Source organism: Ranitomeya imitator, chromosome 3, assembly GCF_032444005.1.
Source record: "Ranitomeya imitator isolate aRanImi1 chromosome 3, aRanImi1.pri, whole genome shotgun sequence".
NCBI lineage: Eukaryota > Metazoa > Chordata > Amphibia > Anura > Dendrobatidae > Ranitomeya > Ranitomeya imitator.
Window position 1 is genome coordinate 209,055,084 of NC_091284.1, and position 23,988 is coordinate 209,079,071.

The window sequence follows — 23,988 nt, forward strand, 5'->3', positions numbered from 1 at the left end:
GACGATGAAGTACAAACCCATCAGGGCCGTCCTCTCCTGCCGGAATGGCGCCACCCCTACGCGTGTTTCGGCACTAGGCATTCGTCCCGTCTTCATTGCACTGTCCTCGTATTACTCTGTATGACATTGCCCGTATACATGTGATGTCCTCTCCTGCTGGAATGGCGCCACCCCCACACATGTTTCGGCACTAGGCATTCGTCCCATTTTCATTGCACTGTCCCCGTATTACTCTGTATGACATTGCCCGTATACATCTGATGTCCTCTCCTGCTGGAATGGCGCCACCCCCACACATGTTTCGGCACTAGGCATTCGTCCCATTTTCATTGCACTGTCCCCGTATTACTCTGTATGACATTGCCCGTATACATCTGATGTCCTCTCCTGCTGGAATGGCGCCACCCCCACACGTGTTTCGGCACTAGGCATTCGTCCCGTCTTCATTGCACTGTCCTCATATTACTCTGTATGACATTGCCCGTATACATCTGATGTCCTCTCCTGCTGGAATGGCGCCACCACAATCGTGTTTCGGCGCTAGGAATTCGTCCCATCTTCATTGCACTGTCCTCATATTACTCTGTATGACATTGCCCGTATACATCTGATGTCCTCTCCTGCTGGAATGGCGCCACCACAATCGTGTTTCGGCACTAGGAATTCATCCCATCTTCATTGCACTGTCCTCATATTACTCTGTATGACATTGCCCGTATACATCTGATGTCCTCTCCTGCTGGAATGGCGCCACCACAATCGTGTTTCGGCACTAGGCATTCGTCCCGTCTTCATTGCACTGTCCTCATATTACTCTGTATGACATTGCCCATATACATCTGATGTCCTCTCCTGCTGGAATGGCGCCACCACAATCGTGTTTCGGCACTAGGAATTCGTCCCATCTTCATTGCACTGTCCTCATATTACTCTGTATGACATTGCCCGTATACATCTGATGTCCTCTCCTGCTGGAATGGCGCTACCCCCTCGCTTGTTTCGGCACCAGGCATTCGTCCCGTCTTCATTGCACTGTCCTCGTATTACTCTGTATGACATTGCCCGTATACATCTGATGTCCTCTCCTGCTGGAGATGTTGCCATTCTTCTACTGTTATGTCTATCTCCCTGTATTTTATAATTTCGGTGAATAAAGTTACAGAATTTTGAATGCATCCCTGGATGTTAAATGAGTTGATCAACAGCAAAAAAAATCTTTTTATTTAGCATTATTATTAAGATTAATTATGTTTACTTTACAGTGCTGTTAGAGAGGTTGTCCACTGCTTTAACATTGACGGCCTTTCCTTACGGACCAATTTTCCCTCTCTGTTTAGTTGACATAACATTATTTTTTTATTTAGCCCTATTTTCCCAATTATTTTACATGGACTCTTGTTGGTACATACTTTTTGTCACATTTCTTTATATGTGTAATATTCTTGTTTGGGGTGATGTTATGTGCACTCTAAGAATGTTGTAGTGGGTGGTATGTGCCAAAGTAACATTCACAATAATGCCAAAACCCAAGCTTTCCCAGGAAAGCATTGCCCACTGCCTCCACCATCTTGCCCTCCTATGGTGCACCCTGGTGACAACTCTTTCCTAGCTATGCAACCCCCATGCATCCACACACTGCAATAGAAAATGACCAAACGAGGCCACCATCTTCCACTACTTTGACTACTTATGGTAGGTACTAACCACTTGCATTCGGAAGATGCTCTGGTCCAGATTTCTAACCATAATAGAAAGTTTCTGAGACCTTGCATTTGCCCATATTTTCTTTTTTCCAACAAACCAACATCAAGAACTGACTGCTCATTTGCTTCCTTACGTGACCTCTACAGGAGCCATTGTGACGATTGGTTTGAATGTTCTTGATACTCGGTGTCTCACTATACGTGAAAATGAACTGTTGGTTCTCGCGGGCAGAAAGAGCCTCCACCAGTTATATAGTAGGATTATTTCGACGTTGAGTCTTGCCAACCTTTGCAAGTCCCCCTACAAATTCCAATGTCCTTTTCTTCATTCTTGCGTTTCATTGACCTCACGATGACTAAGGTTCCTCCATTCTGCACACAGTTCTCATCTTGACCTTTTTGCTTTGCTCCCAGCAGTAAGCTGTTAGAGATCTGCTCAATAAAGGGATCCATGATGGATCATTCCTGGCTGTCATACGTTTTACTGCTTCCAAGATTAAATCAATGTTGCGAGTTTTCCAACCTTCATATTCTGCACCGCGTGCCTGCCGGTGGGAAATGATTTTTCCCAGTGGAGACTTAAAGGTGTCATCTGCGCTACTTTGCAAAAGACAGAGCACTTTAGAAAAAGCCAAGTAATTATCTCCCATAAACAAATTGGAAGTTCCAGCAAAGAAATTCTCCTATTGTTTATTAGAGAACGCGAATCTCCCAGCACAACAAATGGAACCACGTTCTATCCAATTACATTCAGTAAGTACATTTGTGCTGAAAAATACCCCAAACCGCCTGACCCCGAAATGGCCGAACACAACCAATCCACAACACTTTCTGGGGTATTTTGGTTTCCATTGGTCATGTAATAGATGAGATTAAGATTATGAAGCGCTCCACATAGCTGGATATAAGACAACATTATCCAGGAAGGAAGCGTTCATCAGCCTGGGGTCATTACTGGTAGCAGACGTGGACAGACCACCTTGAGACCCCCATACATATTACATTTCCACAGAAATCAATAGGTTCTGTCCCATTCTTATCTTCTCAGATGATTGTACAGTGCCAGGATTGATATATACCTCTTACCACAGAGAACAAGGTCTGTGCAAACAGATTTTGCTCTGAAGGGTACAGAATTGTGAAAACATCCCTGGATATTAAATGGGTTCATCGACCTCAAAAATGTAGAATTATTATTTATAATGTTTACTTATATAGTGCCGGTAAAGAGGTTGTCCACTACTTTAACATTGACGACCTGTCCTTACAGATTGGGGGTGCGACACCTGGCACCGCCACTGATCAGCTGTTCCCAGTGCCGGTGGATGCCAGAAGTGCTCAGTTATGGAGCTGCTCCATCTACTGATAGTGGCAGCGACTGAGTACTGCACAGCCGCCCCTTATTGATTTGAATAGGGGGCGGATGTACAGTACCCAGCCACGGTCATTATGAGTAGACAAAGCATATGTCACCAATGTTAAAGTAGTGGACACACTCGTTAATTCCACAGCACTTTACAGACATGATTACTGTTTCCACAGAAAATCACAATCTAAATTCCCTATCAGTATGTTTAATGAGAGTGGGAGGAAATCAGAGAACTAGGAGGAAACCCACAAAAACACGGGGAGGCGATACAAACTCCTTGCAGTTGTTGTCTTTGGTGGGATTTGAACCCAGGACCCCGACGCTTCAAAGCAATAATGCTAACCTCTAAGTCCAATTATAAGGCATGGATGGATTAAAAATAATAATCAATGGCACATTCGCCTTCCTGCGGATCTAGCGCTCGCCACTCCAGAAGTCTACACTAGCCCTGCATGCGTTGTATTTCTCCTTTGAGAAATCACAGCACCGCCGCAGCCTGCGCGCACTCTTCTAGTCATCTGACCAATTGCAGCCCATCACAGGCTGCAGCGGTGCCTAGACTTCCAAATGGGGCAGCTAACCCTTTTGGAGCTGGCGCAGACTTCCAGAGCAGCCGGTGCTGGGTCCGTAGGGGCACTGGAAGGTGAATAAGCCTATATTAATTTTAATCCACCTGTGCCTAAAAAAAATGTTTTTAAATAATTTACTATCTGACATTATTCTTATTATATGACTACTATTATATCATACAATATTTTTTGCAGTGCAAATTATCATTGAGTTATAAAAAAAAAATAGTCGACCGATAATAGCAGATATCCCCTTTAGTGTAAATTAATTGCTGAGCGAATGCCAGTATGTAATAAATTGTTTCCGACACAACTAGAAATGGATCTCGGAAATAAAGGAAACGAAAGCCTTCTAGAAAACTATTATCAATTATTTTGAATATTGGTTAGATGTTCTCTGTCCAACTATTCATGACAGGCTATGGATTTTTTTTTCTAACGCCATAATAATTATCACTTCAAATGATATTGTCTTATATAATAGTAGTCACATAATAAGTAGAATAATAACCCCGCTCATGTAAAGCCTGGGTCAAGATGAAACTGTACTGCGAGTATGAGCTAATGTGCAGCCACGTTGTGTATATACTGACCTGTCACTGTAATGACGGTAGATTAAAGGAGGAAAAGGTAGAGGATAATATATTATCAGCAGCGAAAACTCCACTTACATAGGATCAAAGAAAAGGTTCATTCTGTAATGTATATGCCTTCGTTCCTCTCCAACGCCTGCGAGTTAGAATGTGCGCTACACATTTGCACATCTTTATGTAATTTGTCAGGAAGGGCACAATTGGGAATAATGCAACACATGGCACATTCTGTATCATATTCATTGATTTAAAGCCGCAACATTGTGTTATCACATTATGGTCCATAGTTCTATTTCATGCGCCAGAATCATTGGACATTTAGTGTAATGAGGTCAGATAGGGCTTCCAGTGTCTCACGGACTTATCGGGGCACTGATTACTGGGACTGCCATGATTTTTAGGGTGCGATCAGCTGCAGCTCTGATTGACCTCATGGAAGGAGGATATAGTAAAGGGTGGACTTCCACAAGCCAATGATCGTGAATAAGGGTTCTCATAAACGCTTGTTTTCTGGTACGTGTGAGGTGTAAACAGGTTTCGGCTTGCTTAAAGATCATCGTTCTCAGCAGCATTTTGTCTGAACAGGACAGGTGCTGCCGAGAACAATGACAGTCTATGTGCACAGAAAGATCTACTAATGATCACTTTGTGCGCATTGAAACTGTGGTTGTCCATATAAAGGCTATTAAATAACCTCCGATTGGCAAACCTGTAACCAGTCAGCGGCACAAGACTACTGTAAACCCAACATGATCCCCATTTTTCTCCATTTGTTTTTCTGCAGGTGTCCGCATTAAAACATGCAATGCCATTCTGCTCTGATTATTGCGTTTTTGCTGGGGGTGGGGTGGTTTCTTCATTTTCCCTTTTTTGGCATCTTTTTGATGCAGATTTTTTATTCTCAGTTATTCTTTTTAGTACACAACTGCTGGAATTCTGCGCTTAAAGGGAACCTGTCGCCCCCAAAATGGAAGGTGAGCTAAGTCCACCAGCATCAGGAGCTTATCTACAGCATTCTGGAACGCTGTAGATGCCTCCGATGTATCCTAAAAGATGAGAAAAAGAGGTTAGATTATACTCACCCAGGAGGGGTCCCGGTACGATTTAAGAAAAAGTCCAAACAAAATGTGTCCTGTAGTTTTGCATATGCAAATTGCCTCTTCAAAGAGGAAGATAACTTAATCTCTAGCGCCACCTGTTAGAAATAGCGATCCTACAAGTCACAATCAACCCTTTAACGAGTCTTGCAATATGACTTAGGATAAAAGCCAAATCTGAATCTCAATTTATAGACACAGTGTTTGTGGCTGATGGCCCTCGTCAGTGCAAAGTATGAGATCTGATTTGGCTAGGTGAGAGGCTCTGGACTGGAGTCTAAAGGGTAAGATTTCTCCTTGTGGAGAGTGACATCCTTGTCCTGGCATGCCAATATAAGGAGGCTTATTTGTATGTGGTTTTGCAAGCGTTCATGTGATATATGTTCATTTTTACAGACAAACCACAAGAAGAGGAGGACACACAAAACCCTACTCCTGCCCTGAACGGCTCTCCCAGGCTAAATCGAATTGAAATGACTGGTGTTCCCAAACCGCCCACAGAAGCTTATGATGTTGTCTTACAGCGGAAGGAAAATGAAGGCTTTGGATTTGTCATCTTGACCTCCAAAAATAAACCCCCTCCAGGAGGTGAGAGTTTTTCACCGGTTACTATTGTGAGGACCCTGAGATTAGTGTGTCATCTACTGTAATCCATGTCAGACTGGGGTACCAAGGGCTAACAACTAACCTCAACTCAAGGGTCCCCACTTCTCAGCTACATGCAAATACGACTTTATTCTCATTCACAAATATCTATTTTAATAAAATGGGTTAATTGTTAAATAAGACGATGCCTTTGTTTGTATATAATGAGCCAAGTGTATTGTGCCAAGTACTGCTCAGATAAAAGGCTGGTGGCCCACACCTGCATGGGGGCCCACCGGAGGATTCTCCTGTGGGCTAGTCCATCTTTGACTGTAATATATGACCTGTTCTAAATGCTATTTGCAATAATATGGAGAATTGGGTATAATTTATACACAGTATCCACTTCTTGGTACCAATGGAGGCAAGTTTTTTCCTTTACCTTTGGTGCAATGGTGCCCCCAGATTACTAAATAAGAGGCTTTTTGATCCCTATGTTGCACAAGAGAAACTCTAGTGTATGGTTAATAGTCTATATAGAGGGAGATTTTGGACAGCAGTATTAGAAAGTTTCACCTCCGTTCACCCTCTGGAACCTCTTTAGATTTGGCTGGGTGGCTTCAGATTTCTGGATATCCTTTAATCGGGCAACTGTATTGTTGCATTACCGCAGGCAGCTATCGTCTTCCTTAGTGCCTACCCTCTTACGCATGGCACATTTTTTAATAACAATAGTACATTTAATTATTCCATTAATTTATTTTTTTCTTATATGGTTTTTCATTTTTTGAGTGTGTTTTTTCTGGACTGTATTAATTCTTCTGTTTGTTTGCCATCACAATATTGAAAATCCTGGGTAAATATTATTAGTGTTGATCTTGTGTCCCTGCTGAAAATCCATCTGTCCTGTGCTGCTATGTTTCATCCTTCAGCGTGGTTTATATTTAATGTAGTCAAGCAGATGTTGTGCACATTAACAATACCGCACAGCGCTGAGCATGGCACCCGGGCACACAGTAACACGAGTCAATTAGCTCACAGTATAGAAATTTGCCTGAATATTAATGTTATGTAAAAGTTCAGTCCTCTTAGCACGACCTATTTTTATGGGTGATTTTTTTATATGTAAGCACTGCGTAGTCATATATAAATGATATCCTGCGATTTCATGAAATGTCATGTTTTTCTTGGGTTTGGAGCACAGTGATTGCTGACAAGTCTTTAACTTACACAAGCTTCCTAATGAGTAAATTTTGCACCATTGACCCTTATCGTAAGGATTTGTGGGTGTCCCATTGGTAAGACACTATCAAATTAACATTTATCATCTATACAGTGAATATTGCAACCTATTCCGTATTCACACCATGGAACACAAATTTACTCTGGGGTCAGAGTGTGAATGATACCCAAGAGTTTTTGTTTTTTTGCCAGTTATAGTTACGGACAAGCTGATAACATGACTATCTGGGTATCCTAATTCTCTTGCAGTCATTCCTCACAAGATTGGACGGGTTATAGAAGGTAGCCCTGCTGACCGTTGCAGAAAGCTTAAAGTGGGAGACAGGATCTCCGCTGTTAATGGCCAATCGATTGTGGAGTTGTCACATGATAACATAGTTCAACTGATAAAAGACGCTGGGAATGCAGTAACTCTCACGGTGATTGCTGAAGAAGGTAAGTCTTTCTGTATTTAAAGTTTCACTAGCCCAGCCTTGCTTTCAAATTTTGCCTATGCTTAAAGGGAATGTCAGCAGATTTTTGCCATGTAACCCGAGATCACCACGATGCAGGACAAGAGAGCCTGACTACAGGGATGTATCACTTATTACGTGGTGTTTTGGCAGCAGGAGATTGTCACCATTGGACTACTGGTCTTGTGCATCCTAGTTCAACACCAACCTCAGGACAACAGGCCTTGTACATCCAAGTCCAACCTCACCCTCAGGACAACTGGCCTTGTGCATCTTAATGCAACCCCCAACGTCAGGGCAACTGGCCTTGTGCATCCTAGTCCAACCCCACCCTCAGGACAACTGGCCTTGTGCATCCTAGTCCAACCCCACCCTCAGGACAACTGGCCTTGTGCATCCTAATGCATCCCCAACCTCAGAACAACAGGCCTTTGTACATCCTAGTCCAACCCCACCCTCAGGACAACTGGCCTTGTGCATCCTAGTCCAACCCCACCCTCAGGACAACTGGCCTTGTGCATCCTAATGCAACCCCAACCTCAGAACAGGCCTTTGTACATCCTAGTCAAACCCCACACTCAAGACAACTGGCCTTGTGCATCCTAGTCCAACCCCACCCTCAGGACAACTGGCCTTGTGCATCCTAGTCCAACCCCACCCTCAGGACAACTGGCCTTGTGCATCCTAGTCCAACCCCACCCTCAGGACAACTGGCCTTGTGCATCCTAATGCATCCCCAACCTCAGGACAACTGGCCTTGTGCATCCTAGTCCAACCCCACCCTCAGGACAACTGGCCTTGTGAATCCTAATGCAACCCCAGGACAACAGGCCTTGTACATCCTTGTCCAACCCCACCCTCAGGACAACTGGCCTTGTGCATCCTAGTCCAACCCCATCAGGACAACTGGTCTTGTGCATCCTAGTCCAACCCCACCCTCAGGACAACTGGCCTTGTGCATCCTAATGCAAACCCACCCTCAGGACAACTGGCCTTGTGCATCCTAGTCCAACCCCACCCTCAGGACAACTGGCCTTGTGCATCCTATTGCAACCCCACCCTCAGGACACCTGGCCTTGTGCATCCTAGTCCAACCCCACCCTCAGGAAAACTGGCCTTGTGCATCCTATTGCAACCCCACCCTCAGGACACCTGGCCTTGTGCATCCTAGTCCAACCCCACCCTCAGGACAACTAGCCTTGTGCACCCTAGTCCAACCCCACCCTCAGGACAACTGGCCTTGTGCATCCTATTGCAACCCCACTCTCAGGACAGCTGGCCTTGTGCACTCTAGTCAAACCCGGCCGCCAGCACTGATTACAGCTCTCTCAGTATACAGTGTACATAGAAAGATGCGTCAACAGCCTACCACAAATGTTAACATGGCCTGCTTTTTCTCATCATACACATTTTTTTCAGTTTTTTCTGTTTATAAAACACATAAAAAGCACCCTAAAGTACTGCTTTAAAAGCAGCAGCAGCACAGGTCATATATTTTGAAGTCCATGAATAGAAAAACTCTGAAGAACAAAACACCTAGGGAATGCCACCACCAAAAAATACCAGAAATACAAATGTTATAATGTGTGAATAATGTCATATCCAACCAGCAAACATCTTTTAAAAAAATACCATGAAAAACGACACTGCGGTTCTTTACTTCCTTCCTGCCAAGAGAGCAATGGGCATGGGTGAAAAAAAAAACAGACATAAAGTCCTGTGATCACTGCATCATTGGCACTGATACCAGTAGTCAGTCTGTTTCTGCAGTGTGAGAGGGGAGGGAAAGGAGAAATAAGCGTCACGTGAGTTAGCAGGTCTGTTGGAAGGGTGAATGAACGCTCTACTGTATCTATAACATGGCAGACAATCATAACCGCTTTCTATTAGTCAATTAAAAAGAGTGAGAGGCCTTTAATCTCCAAATATGGAATTATTGCAGTGTCTTTGGAGGAAACGTTCTAGATAATAAAGTCTTATATTAGCAGTGTAAAGCAATGTAGTAAGGAGTGGCAAGACAAGTGTCGTGTGCTAGAAGACTTGTAGAAATCAAGAAATCACGACTGGATAGAAGCTACACCGGACTTGTAACATGGCAGCCAATAATAACGACTTTCTTCCAGTATTCTGTGACCGGCCGAGGAAACAGTGCTTCTACAATTTTTATACCAGCCAGTGGGGCTTTTATAGGCTTACCGTTCAATACAGAATATACGGCCAGTGTCTGTTCATTGTATCTAATGTACGTGTGGATTTCCTGACACAACAGGAAGTTAGTCTAAAGAAAGCCCCAGTGGCCACTGTGAAAACTACAAGCTATTTTTTTTACTACAGGTTGTGATATGAAAAAAAAATGTAGAAAAAAAAATCAACACAAAAACCTGAAACAAGCTTTAAACAGTTGGTAATTTTTCCATAGGATAGCTTCCCTTTAAGTTGCTGTGAAGTTTTATTTTGTAATATTTTTTTTCTGTTATTTCAATAAAACACCAAAATTAATTGCATTATTTTTTCCGTTTAGAGATTATACAGTATAAATGAATGCTATCTATTAATCCTGAGTCACATTTTTGCAATCCTCTTGAACTGATAGACCACCTACTGTTAAAAAGACTTCCTTTAGAGTACGAAGGTGACGAGAGCACTTCAAAAATCCAGCTCGGCTATTAATATACAGATGATAATCTGTTTGGCAAAAACCTGACACAGTGCAGTTGTAAAGTAGGTCATCAGGGGCTTTTGTATCCGGTCAGCAGAGAATATTTATTTGCAATCGGTTGAAATCTGTCTCGAATAAGAGCTGTGACTCCATAAATCACATGATATTGCTGTTTGTTTGCACAGTCTATTCTGTAGTTACAGAAATAAAACCTACAGCTGCTCCTGTCTTCTTCTGCAATTTATTCAAGACTGTGGTTCCACGTTTTAATTAGAAGCATTATAATACCGTTGCCAGATAGATGGCTTTGCCCGTTTCCAAATAATAAGAACCTTAATCCAGCAAGCAGATGGATTAGCATAAGGGGACATTCTCATGTCAGTGCAAATATTAGACTTACAGTCTTGTTTTATGCTCAAAAACATCAAAGGCTCAATTTACCTGTTCTTAAATATTTAATAAGATGGTGAAGTCTTTCTCTTTTGTATTTATCAATTTTCAATAAAAGTCAGGGATTTTCAAGTCCATAATTTGTTTCAACTCAAAAAAATGTCTCATCGAAATTTTGTAAATGCTGATCAATTTCTGAGACTCCTTACAACCCAGGGCTGTGGGTAGATGGATGGATGGATGGATGGATGGATAGATAGGTAGGTAGATAGATGGGTAGATAGGTAGGTAGATAGATGGGTGGGTAGGTAGGTAGATAGATGGGTAAGTAGATAGGTAGGTAGATGGATGGGTGGATGGATAGGTAGGTAGATGGATGGGTAAGTAGATAGATAGGTAGGTAGATAGATGGGTGGGTAGATAGATAGGTTGGTAGGTAAGTAGGTGGGTAGATGGGTAGGTAGTTAGAGTGGCATTTAAAAGTTTGGGCACTGCTGGTCAAAATTACTATTATTGTGAACAGTTATACAAGTTGAAGATGAAACTTTGGCCAATGTTAATCCCTTAACGACTGGAGGTATTTTTGATTTTGCAATTTCATTTTTTGCTCCCCTTCTTTCCAGAGTCATACCTTAGAGGGCTTGTTTTTTTGTGGGTTTTAACGTATCTTGTACTGGAAAATGGGTGGGGGGAATCCAAGTGAAACTGCAAAAAAAAAAGTGCAATCTAAGAGATGGGGTTTTTTTGGGGGCGGAGGGGGGGTTTATACCATGTTCACTAAATGCTAAAACTGACCTCCTATTATGATTCTCTGGGTCATTACGAGTTCATAGACACCAAACATGTCTAGGTTCTTTTTTATTTTTGTGGTGAAAATAAAATCCAGAGTTTGTTAAGAACAAAAAATAAAATTGTGCCATTTTCTGAGACCCGTAGCGTCTCTATTTTTGGTGATCTCGGGTTGGGGTGAGAGCTTATATTTTGCATGCTGAGATGAAGTTTTTAATAATACCATTTTGGTGCAGATACAATCTTTTGATCACCCGTTATTGCATTTTAATGCAATGTTGCAGCAACCAAAAAAAACCTAATTCTGTTGTTTATTACTTTTTTCCTCATTACGCCATTTAACAATTGGGTTAATTCTTTTTTTATATTGATCGGGTGATTCTGAACGCAGCGATACCAAATATGCTTATATTTGTTTGTTTTTTAATTGTTCTATTTTGAATGGGGCGAAAGGGGGATGATTTGAACTTTTATATATTTTTTTGACTTTTTTTTTAAATATTTTTAAACATTTTTTTTTTACTTTTTGCATGCTTCAATAGTCTCCATGCGAGACTAGAAGCTGTAGTCGTCCAATTGGCTCTGCTACATAACAGGCGATGATCAAATCGCCTGTATGTAGCAGAAATGCTCACTTGCTACGAGCGCCAACCACCGGGCGGCGCTGATAGCAATCTGGCTATAACAACCATAAAGGTCTGCTGGAGACCTCTGGTTGTCATGACAACCCATCGGTGACCCGTGATCACATGATGGGGTCACAGCTGGGCGGGAATTCCGCCGCTCTTGCCCGAAGCGCAAGATAAATGCCGCTGCATTTAACTGGTTAACAGCCACGGGTGGATCGCGATTCCACCCGCAGCTGTTAGGGGCACTTGTAAGCTGTATATATCAGCTGTCATGTGCCCAGTAAGGGGGAGTCTGACATCGGCGTACTGTTACGCCCTATGTCGGAAAGGGCTTAATTGGCTTGTTAGGTTTTGGCTTGTTCACGATCATCTTTAGGAAAGGCCAGGTGATGCAAATTTCCCAGCCTCCTCTAACCTTGTGTCAAAAAAAAAAACAGCCATGGGTTCTTCAAAGCAGCCTCCCAGCACTCTGAAACTGAAAATGGTGGAGACCCACAAACCAGGAGAAGGCTATAAGAAGATAGCAAAGCATTTTAAAGTTGCCCTTTCATCAGTTCGAAATGTAATTAAGAAATGGCAGTTAACAGGAACAGTGGAGGTCAAGACAAGGTTTGGAAGACTAAGCAAAATTTCAGTGAGAGCTGCTCGTAAGATTGCAAGAGAGGCAGTTCAGAATCCCCGCTTGACTGCAAAAGACCTTCAGAAAGATTTAGCAGACTCTGGAGTTGTGGTACATTGTTCCACTGTTCAGAGACACCTGCACAAATCTGGCCTTTAATGCAAGAGTCATCAAAAGAAAACCTCTCCTGTGTCCTCACCATAAAATTCACATTCAGAAGTATGCAGAAGAACATCTAAACAAGCCATATGCACTTTGGAAAAAAGTCCTGTGCACCAATGAGGTTAAAATAGAACTCTTTGGCCACAATGATGATCAAAAGTATGTGTGGAGAAAAAAGGGCACAGAATTTCAGGAAAAGAACATTTCGACAACTATTAAGCAGGGGGGTGAATCAATCATGCTTTGGGGTTGTGTTGCAGCCAATGGGTCGAGGATCATTTCACAGGTAGAGATGAGAATGGATTCAATAAAATGTCAATGAAACTGGAAGAATTTTCTAAGGAAGAATAAATGAAAATCCCTCAAACAAGTATTGAATGGCTACAAAAAGCATTTACAAGCCGTAATACTAGCAAAATGGGGTGCTTCTAGGTACTGACCATGCAGGGTGCCAAACTTTTGCACTGGCCCAATTTCCTTTTTATAATTTTTAAAATGTAAAACTTGAAAATATATATGTTGTTGTGCCAAAAATACAATGAAAATGTGTCATATTTAACTTTAGTCCTTTTACTGATATCTTCAACTTGCTTAACTGTTCACAATAAGAGTAATGTTGACTAGGATAGATGGATTGATGGATAGATAGATGGCTGGATAGATAATGCAGTATATTATGTGAGCAATCAAGCTCAATTCACTAGAGGGACTAAAAATGTAAAAAAAAAAAAAAATTACAATATATAAAATAAAAAACAAGAATACAGGAAAAAAGACTTAAATAGTATGGCTGCATTCATAACCTTAAATGTAAAAATTATCACATTATTTAACCCCTTTCTGACCTCAGATGGGATAGTACGTCCGAGGTCAGAACCCCCGCTTTGATGCGGGCTCCGGCGGTGAGCCTGCATCAAAGCCGGGACATGCCAGCTGTTTTGAACAGCTGACATGTGCCCGCAATAGCGGCGGGTGAAATCGCAATTCACCCGCCGCTATTAACTAGTTAAATGCCGCTGTCAAACGCAGACAGCGGCATTTAACCGGCGCTTCCGACCAGGCGGCCGGAAATGAGCGCCTCGCTAACCCCGTCACATGATCGGTGGTCAGCGATGCTTCTGCAGAGTTACCATAGAGGTCCTTGAGACCTCTATGGTTACTGATCCCAGATAGCTGTGAGCGCCACCCTGTGGTCGGCGCTCATAACACACCACCCATGGAGGCTATTGAAGCATGGCAAAAGTAAAAAAAAAAAAAATGAAATAAAAATGTGAAAAAATTAAAAAAATATATAAAAGTTTAAATCGCCCCCCTTTCGCCCCATTCAAAACAAATCAATAAAAAAAAATCAAACCTATACATATTTGGTATCGCCGCGTTTAGAACCGCCCGATCTATCAATAAAAAAGCATTAACCTGATCGCTAAACAGCGTAGCGAGAAAAAAATTCGAATTGCCAGAATTACGTTTTTTTGGTCGCCATGACATTACATTAAAATGCAGTAACGGGCGATCAAAAGAACGTATCTGCACCGAAATGATATTAATAACGTCAGCTCGGCACGCAAAAAATACGCCCTCAACTGACTCCAGATCATGAGAAATGGAGACGCTATGGGTATCGGAAAATGGCGCAATTTTTTTTTTTTTTTAACCAAAGTTTGGAATTTTTTTCACCACTTAGATAAAAAATAACCGAGTCATGTTAAGTGTCTATGAACTCGTAATAACCTGGAGAATCATAATATCAGGTCAGTTTTAGCATTTAGTGAACCTAGCAAAAAAGCCAAACAAAAAACAAGTGTGAGATAGCACTTTTTTTGCAATCTCACCGCACTTGGAATTTTTTTCCCGTTTTCTAGTACACTGCATGCTAAAAACTAATGATGTCGTTCAAAAGTACAACTTGTTTAGCAAAAAATAAGCCCTCACATGGCGATATTGACGGAAAAATAAAAAAGTTATGGCTCTGGGAAGGAGGGGAGCGAAAAACGAACACGGAAAAACGGAAAATCCCAAGGTCAAGAAGGGGTTAAAGTGTTACTGTGATATATTTTTTTTTATATCCCATAAATCAATATTACATATGAAAATAAGAAACTTTATAATATGTCTTATCAGATAAATCTGCTTCTTTCTCCTCCTGGATTGATTTTTGCATTCTCAGTTCATGGGTAAAATCTATATTCAGTGAAGACAGATTTTCCCAATATGAAGATGACAGTTGGTGCTTTTAAACTTTTCTGGAAAGGGGAGGGGGAGGGGTGTGAGCTAGAGGCAGACAGACATTTTGTTGCAGGTTCTCCTAAAATGGCACAGTTCTCCAAATTACGGTACTCTAGGAGCCACAGCAGTAATATCCTATCTCAGTAATGGGGAAATCTACTGTACCCTTCACTGAAGACAGATTTTACCGTTATTTTGAGAATGAAAGATCAGTCCAGGAGGAGAATGAAGCGGTTTTCTCTGATAAGATATAGGACAAAGTTTCTTATTTTCTTGTGTACTACTGATTTATGATAAAAAAATTAAAATGGCGGTTACTCTCACAGTGAATGATGGAAAGACGAAAAAATGCAGAACTTCTGTAGGCTTTTAAATTTTTCCATTTCAAGATGCAGTGCAATATATTTTCTTCAAAATGGAGACATTAAAAAATGCAATTCATCCCACAAAACCAAGCCTTCATTAAACTTAGTTGATGGAAAAATTAAAATATATTTTTCTCTTTCGGATGTTGGGTTTGAAAAACTCTGAAAAAACTGAAGCGTTTCAGAGAAAACATACCTGGCTGCAAAGGTGCAGCCAGTGTATAATTCATGCTATGTCTGGTTTTGGCAGCATGAATCGAGTGACAGGTTCCCTTTAATCTTTAAGGGGATGTTCAGGATTAGATATACAACCCTGCTTTCCTCCAAAAGCAGTGGCACATTTGTCGTTGTGTGTGAGCTGCAGTACTAGACAGGGACAGATATGGTACTGTTTGTGGAAGAAAACACTTGTGGTTCTACTCTTGTACTTAAGCCAGTTGTTTAATTCAGGTTTTTGTGCTTAAGATTTGTTTTGTTTGTTTGTTTGGTTTTTTTCTTAGGCAATGTTTTTTGACATTACGTTTTTGTTAAGAAAAAAAACCCCTTAAACTTTAAGCTTGCAATCCTCACACTTGCTGGGACTTTTTTAGTCTCTAATTTTCAATGTTTCAAGAAACAATACATGTACATAGCCATAGTGAACAGACCCCGATTTTATCTTTTGTAATGAAGTGCGCGCATCTAATGAGCTTATGCCAAGGTCATTATGAAGGGTGGGGGATGCAGGGTCATCTGTGACACAGCTGTGTATAGAGGGGTTACCTGTCATTGTAATCCTGCCTATGATGATAAGGAGCCTTGCTGGAAACTCTTCCTGAAAAGACAGAAAATTTAAGTCTATAAAAGCCCCAGTGGCCAGTGTAAAAATTGCAAGATACCTTTTTTAAAATGAAGATCATTCTAAAAAATATTTTAAAAGTTTAAAAAATTTCAAAAAAGTGTGTAACACAAAAGCTTGATTTAAACAATAGTTAATTTACTGATGACATCATTTTTTTAAGAAGATCCTAAAGAAATTTACTTAGTATCTATGTATTCCACAGCAAACAAAGCAACTTTAAGGCTATGTGCACACGTTGCGGATTAGCCTCAGGAATTTTTTTGTGCGGATTCTGCAGCTCTTGGCAGAAAATGTAGGTGCGGATTTGATGCGTTTTTTGTGCGGATTTACTGTGGATTTTGTGCGGATTTGTTGCCCTTTTTACCCCTTCAGATTTTTATAATGGAATGGGTATAAAAACGCTGGAGATCCGCACAAAAGTGACATGCTACTTCTTTTAACCCCTTCTCGACCTGTGACACAGCTTATGCATCATGAAAGTCGGTGCCAATCCGACCTGTGATGCATATGCTGTGTCACAGAATGATCGCGTTCCTGCAGGCCGGGTGAAAGGGTTAACTCCAATTTCACCCGACCTACAGGAACAGGGGGAGTGTACTTCAGCCCAGGGGGGCAAAGCCACACCGTGGCTACGATCGCTCTGATTGGCTGTTGAAAGTGAAACAGCCAATCAGAGCAATTTGTAATATTTCACCAATGAAACTTGGTGAAATATTACAATCCAGCCATGACCGATGCTGCAATATCATCGGCCACGGCTGGAAACCCGATCTGACCCTGCCACCGACTGACAGCGGCGATTTGCCGCCGCCGTCAGTCTTTGCTACACCCCCGTTATTTCCTCCGCGCCATCCTCTCCCCTCCAGCCATCCCCCAACCCCCCCCCCCACTGTCCGATCCCACCCCCCCGTACATCCGGAGTCCCTCCCGGTGTCCGTCCGGCTTGTAGCATGGGCGCCTCCATCTTCCAAAATGGCGGGTGCATGCGCAGTGCGCCTGCTGAATCAGCCGGCAGATTCGTTCATTCATTTTGATCACTGTGATAGGTTTTTATCACAGTGATCAAAATTTAAAAAAATAGTAAATAGCCCCCCTTATCACCCCCATAGGTAGAGAGCAGCATAAAATAAAGAAAATATATTTATTTTTATTTTTCCACTAGGGTTAGGGTTAGAACTAGGGTTAGGATTGCGGTTAGGGTTGGAATTGGGGTATGTGCACACGGTGCGGATTTGGCCGCGGATCCGCAGCGGATTGGCTGCTGCGGATTGGCAGCAGCTTTCCTTGTGTTGTACAGTACCATGTAAACCACAGGAAAATCCGTAGGTGTAAAACCACAGGAAATCCGCAGGTAAAATGCAGTGTGTTTTTACCTGCAGATTTTTCAAAACGGTGCAGAAAAATCTGCACACAAATCCGCAACGTGGGCACATAGCCTTAGGGTTAGGGTTGGAATTAGAGTTAGGGTTGGGATTAGAGTTGGGGTTGGACTTAGGGTTAAGATTAGGGTTAGGGGTGTGTTGGGGTTAGGGTTAGGGTTGTGTTGGGGTTAGGGTTATGGTTAGGGTTGGGATTAGGATTAGGGTTGTCTTGGGGTTAGTGTTGAAGTTAGAATTGAGGGGTTTCCACTGTTTAGGCACATCAGGGGGTCCCAAAAGCGACATGGTGCCACCACTGATTCCAGCCAATCTTGCGTTCAAAAAGTCAAATGGTGCTCCCTCCCTTCCGAGCCCCGACGTGTGCCCAAACAGTGGTTTACTCAAACATATGGGGCATAAGCGTACTCAGGAAAAATTTCAGAAGAACGTTGGGGGTCTAATTTCTCCTGTTACCCTTGGGAAAATAAAAAATTGGGGGCTAAAAATTTATTTTTGTGGGGGAAAAAAATGATTTTTTATTTTCACTGCTCTATGTTCTAAAATTCTGTGAAGCACTTGGGAGTTCACCACACATCTAGATAAGTTCATTGGGGGGGGTCTATTTTCCAAAATGGGGTCACTAGTGGGGGGTTTCTACTGTTTAGGCACATCAGGAGCTCTCCAAACGTAACATGACACTCGCAGACCATTCCATCAAAGTCTGCATTTCATAACGTCACTACTTCCCTTCCGAACCCCGACGTGTGCCCAAATAGTGGTTTACCCCCACACATAGAGTACCAGCATACTCAGGACAAACTGGACAACAACTTTTGGGGTCTAATTTCTCCTATTACCCTTGTGAAAATAAACAATTGTGGACTGAAAAATCAATTTTGAGGAAAAGAAAAAGATTTTTTTATTTTCACGCCTCTGCATTATAAACTTCTGTGAAGCAATTGGGGGTAAAAGTGCTCACTACACATCTTGATTAGTTCCTTGGGAGGTCTAGTTTCCAAAATGGGGTCACATGTGGGGGAGTTTCAATGTTTAGGCACACAGGGGCTCTCCAAACGCGACATGATGTCCGCTAATGATTGGAGCTAATTTTTTATTAAAAAAGTCAAATGGCGCTCCTTCCCTTCCAAGCCTTGCTAAGCGTCCAAACAGTGGTTTACCCCCACATATCAGGTATCGGTGTACTCAGGAAAAATTGCCCAACAAATTTGGGGATCCATTTTATTCTGTTGTCCATGTGAAAATGAAAAAATTGAGGGTAAAAGAAAAGTTTTGTAAAAAAAAAAAATATATACTTTTTCATTTTTACGGTTCAATTTGTGCAGCTCCTGGGGGGTTCAAAGTGCTCACTATGCATCTAGATAAGTTCCTTGGGGGATCTAGTTTCCAAAATGGGGTCACTTGTGGGGTAGTTTCAATGTTTAGGCACACAGGGGCTCTCCAAACGCGACATGGTGTCCGCTAAAGATTGGAGCCAATTTTTCATTCAAAAAGTCAAATGGCGCTCCTTCCCTTCCGAGCCCTGTCGTGCGCCAAAACAGTGGTTTACTCCCACATATGAGGTATCGGTGTACTCAGGAAAAATTGCCCATCAAATTTTAGGATTCATTTTATCCTATTGCCCATGTGAAAATGAAAAAATTGAGGCTAAATTAAGTTTTTTTGTGAAAAAAAAAAAGTACTTTTTCATTTTTACGGATGAATTTGTGAATGAAGTACCAGGGGGTTCAAAGTGCTCACTATGCATCTAGATAAGTTCCTTGGGGGGGCTAGTTTCAAAAATGGGGTCAGTTGTGGGGGAGCTCCAATATTTAGGCACACAGGGGCTCTCCAAACGCAACATGGTGTCCGCTAAAGATTGGAGCCAATCTTTCATTCAAAAAAATCAAATGGCGCTCCTTCCCTTCCAAACCCTGCCGTGTGCCCAAACAGTGGTTCCCCCCTTCCCCCCACATATGGGGTATCTGCGTACTCAGGACAAATTGGACAACAACTTTCATGGACCACTTTCTCCTTTTACCCTTGGGAAAATAAAAAAATTGTTGCTAAAAGATCATTTTTGTGGCTAAAAAGTGAAATGTTCATTTTTTCCTTCCATGCTGCTTCTGCTGCTGTGAAACACCTGAAGGGTTAATAAACTTCTTGAATGTGGTTTTGAGTACCTTGAGGGGTGTAGTTTTTAGAATGGTGTCACTTTTGGGTATTTTCAGCCATATAGACCCCTCAAACTGACTTCAAATGTGAGGTGGTCCCTAATAAAAATGGTTTTGTAAATTTTGTTGTAAAAATGAGAAATCGCTGGTCAAATTTTAACCGTTATAACTTCCTAGCAAAAAAAAATTTGTTTCCAAAATTGTGCTGATGTAAAGTAGACATGTGGGAAATGTTATTTATTAACTATATTGTGTCACATAACTCTCTGGTTTAACAGAATAAAAATTCAAAATTTGAAAATTGCGAAATTTTCAAAATTTTTGCTAAATTTCCAATTTTTTCACAAATAAATGCAAAAAATATCGACCTAAATTTACTACTAACATGAAGCCCACTATGTCACGAAAAAACAGTCTCAGAATTGCTAGGATCCGTTGAAGCGTTCCTGAGTTATTACCTCATAAAGGGACACTGGTCAGAATTGCAAAAAATGGCCAGGTCATTAAGGTCAAAATAGGCTGGGTCATGAAGGGGTTAATCCGCAGCATTTCCGCACCATTAGCACAGCATTTTTTTTCTATTGATTTACATTGTACTGTAAATCACTTGCAGATCTGCAGCGTTTCTGCGCAGAAAAAGATGCTGCGGATCCGCAGGGAATCCGAAACGTGTGCACGTAGCCTAAAGAAACAATCCTATGAATATTTTTTTCATTAAATGTGTGTTTATGTGTTTGGTGTACAGTGTGAGTGCATTAACCCCTTTACAACCAACAACGGATCTATCCGTCATTGGACGCCTCCCCCTGTTTGGTGCTGGCTCCATCAATGAAACCCGTACCTTTTCCGGCACATGACAGCTGATCTGATCACCTGACATGTGCCGCTAACAGCTGCGGGAGGAATTTCTTTCCTCCTGCTACTGTTAACCCGTTAAATGACGCTGTCAAACGCTGACAGAGGCATTTAACATGCATTTCCGGCAATCGCGCCAGAAATGCGCTCATCAGTGACCCCCGTCACGTGATCACTGGTCACCGATGGCTTGGCATGACAACCAGAGGTCTCCTGGAGACCTCTATAGTTGTCACTGCCGGATTGCTTTGAGTGCCACCTGGTGGTCGGCGCTTATAGCAAGTGAGATATGATCATCGCCTGCATGTAGCAGAGGCGATCGGGTTATGGCAGCTTCTAGTCTCCCATGGAGACTATTGAAGTATGCCAAAAGTTTAAAAAAAATTAAAAAAAAATTAAAAATATAAAAGCTTAATCACCCAACTTTCGCTTCATTCAAAATAAGACAATAAAAAAAATCAAACATGCACATATTTGGTATCGCCGCGTTCAGAATCGCCCGATCAATCAGTCAAAAAAAGAGGATTAACCTGATCACTAAACGGCGTTGTGAGAAAAAAAGTCAAAACTCCAGAATAACTTTTTTTTTTTATGGCCACAACATTGCATTAAAATGCAATAACGGGCGATCAAAACATTGTATCTACATAGTAACATAGTAACATAGTAACATAGTTAGTAAGGCCGAAAAAAGACATTTGTCCATCCAGTTCAGCCTATATTCCATCATAATAAATACCCAGATCTACGTCCTTCTACAGAACCTAATAATTGTATGATACAATATTGTTCTGCTCCAGGAAGACATCCAGGCCTCTCTTGAACCCCTCGACTGAGTTTGCCATCACCACCTCCTCAGGCAAGCAATTCCAGATTCTCACTGCCCTAACAGTAAAGAATCCTCTTCTATGTTGGTGGAAAAACCTTCTCTTCTCCAGACGCAAAGAATGCCCCCTTGTGCCCGTCACCTTCCTTGGTATAAACAGATCCTCAGCGAGATATTTGTATTGTCCCCTTATATACTTATACATGGTTATTAGATCGCCCCTCAGTCGTCTTTTTTCTAGACTAAATAATCCTAATTTCGCTAATCTATCTGGGTATTGTAGTTCTCCCATCCCCTTTATTAATTTTGTTGCCCTCCTTTGTACTCTCTCTAGTTCCATTATATCCTTCCTGAGCACCGGTGCCCAAAACTGGACACAGTACTCCATGTGCGGTCTAACTAGGGATTTGTACAGAGGCAGTATAATGCTCTCATCATGTGTATCCAGACCTCTTTTAATGCACCCCATGATCCTGTTTGCCTTGGCAGCTGCTGCCTGGCACTGGCTGCTCCAGGTAAGTTTATCATTAACTAGGATCCCCAAGTCCTTCTCCCTGTCAGATTTACCCAGTGGTTTCCCGTTCAGTGTGTAATGGTGATATTGATTCCCTCTTCCCATGTGTATAACCTTACATTTATCATTGTTAAACCTCATCTGCCACCTTTCAGCCCAAGTTTCCAACTTATCCAGATCCATCTGTAGCAGAATACTATCTTCTCTTGTATTAACTGCTTTACATAGTTTTGTATCATCTGCAAATATCGATATTTTACTGTGTAAACCTTCTACCAGATCATTAATGAATATGTTGAAGAGAACAGGTCCCAATACTGACCCCTGCGGTACCCCACTGGTCACAGCGACCCAGTTAGAGGCTATACCATTTATAACCACCCTCTGCTTTCTGTCACTTAGCCAGTTACTAACCCATTTACACACATTTTCCCCCAGACCAAGCATTCTCATTTTGTGTACCAACCTCTTGTGCGGCACGGTATCAAACGCTTTGGAAAAATCGAGATATACCAGGTCCAATGACTCACCGTGGTCCAGCCTATAGCTTACCTCTTCATAAAAACTGATTAGATTGGTTTGACAGGAGCGATTTCTCATAAACCCATGCTGATATGGAGTTAAACAGTTATTCTCATTGAGATAATCCAGAATAACATCCCTCAGAAACCCTTCAAATATTTTACCAACAATAGAGGTTAGACTTACTGGCCTATAATTTCCAGGTTCACTTTTAGAGCCCTTTTTGAATATTGGCACCACATTTGCTATGCGCCAGTCCTGCGGAACAGACCCTGTCGCTATAGAGTCACTAAAAATAAGAAATAATGGTTTATCTATTACATTACTTAGTTCTCTTAGTACTCGTGGGTGTATGCCATCCGGACCCGGAGATTTATCTATTTTAATCTTATTTAGCCGGTTTCGCACCTCTTCTTGGGTTAGATTGGTGACCCTTAATATAGGGTTTTCATTGTTTCTTGGGATTTCACCTAGCATTTCATTTTCCACCGTGAATACCGTGGAGAAGAAGGTGTTTAATATGTTAGCTTTTTCCTCGTCATCTACAACCATTCTTTCCTCACTATTTTTTAAGGGGCCTACATTTTCAGTTTTTATTCTTTTACTATTGATATAGTTGAAGAACAGTTTGGGATTAGTTTTACTCTCCTTAGCAATGTGCTTCTCTGTTTCCTTTTTGGCAGCTTTAATTAGTTTTTTAGATAAAGTATTTTTCTCCCTATAGTTTTTTAGAGCTTCAATGGTGCCATCCTGCTTTAGTAGTGCAAATGCTTTCTTTTTACTGTTAATTGCCTGTCTTACTTCTTTGTTTAGCCACATTGGGTTTTTCCTATTTCTAGTCCTTTTATTCCCACAAGGTATAAACCGCTTACACTGCCTATTTAGGATGTTCTTAAACATTTTCCATTTATTATCTGTATTCTTATTTCTGAGGATATTGTCCCAGTCTACCAGATTAAGGGCATCTCTAAGCTGGTCAAACTTTGCCTTCCTAAAGTTCAGTGTTTTTGTGACTCCCTGACAAGTCCCCTTAGTGAAAGACAGGTGAAACTGCACAATATTGTGGTCGCTATTTCCTAAATGCCCAACCACCTGCAGATTTGTTATTCTGTCAGGTCTATTAGATAGTATTAGGTCTAAAAGTGCTGCTCCTCTGGTTGGATTCTGCACCAATTGTGAAAGATAATTTTTCTTGGTTATTAGCAGAAACCTCTTGCCTTTATGGGTTTCACAGGTTTCTGTTTCCCAGTTAATATCCGGGTAGTTAAAGTCCCCCATAACCAGGACCTCATTATGGGTTGCAGCTTCATCTATCTGCTTTAGAAGTAGACTTTCCATGCTTTCTGTTATATTTGGGGGTTTGTAACAGACCCCAATGAGAATTTTGTTACCATTTTTCCCTCCATGAATTTCAACCCATATGGACTCTGCACCAAAATGATATCATTAGCC

General features: G+C 41.6%; 1 protein-coding gene across 3 annotated transcripts in view; it reads left to right on the forward strand.

The window, feature by feature from the left end:
- The window catches only part of MAGI3 (membrane associated guanylate kinase, WW and PDZ domain containing 3), a 372,638-nt gene that overhangs the window by 314,060 nt on the left and 34,590 nt on the right, over nt 1-23,988 (forward strand). For all 3 annotated transcript variants that reach the window (XM_069761755.1, XM_069761757.1, XM_069761756.1), the window contains exons 15-16: nt 5,728-5,919; nt 7,408-7,593. In XM_069761755.1, coding sequence (XP_069617856.1) covers nt 5,728-5,919; nt 7,408-7,593 — 378 coding nt within the window. The remainder of the gene's footprint in view (nt 1-5,727; nt 5,920-7,407; nt 7,594-23,988) is intronic.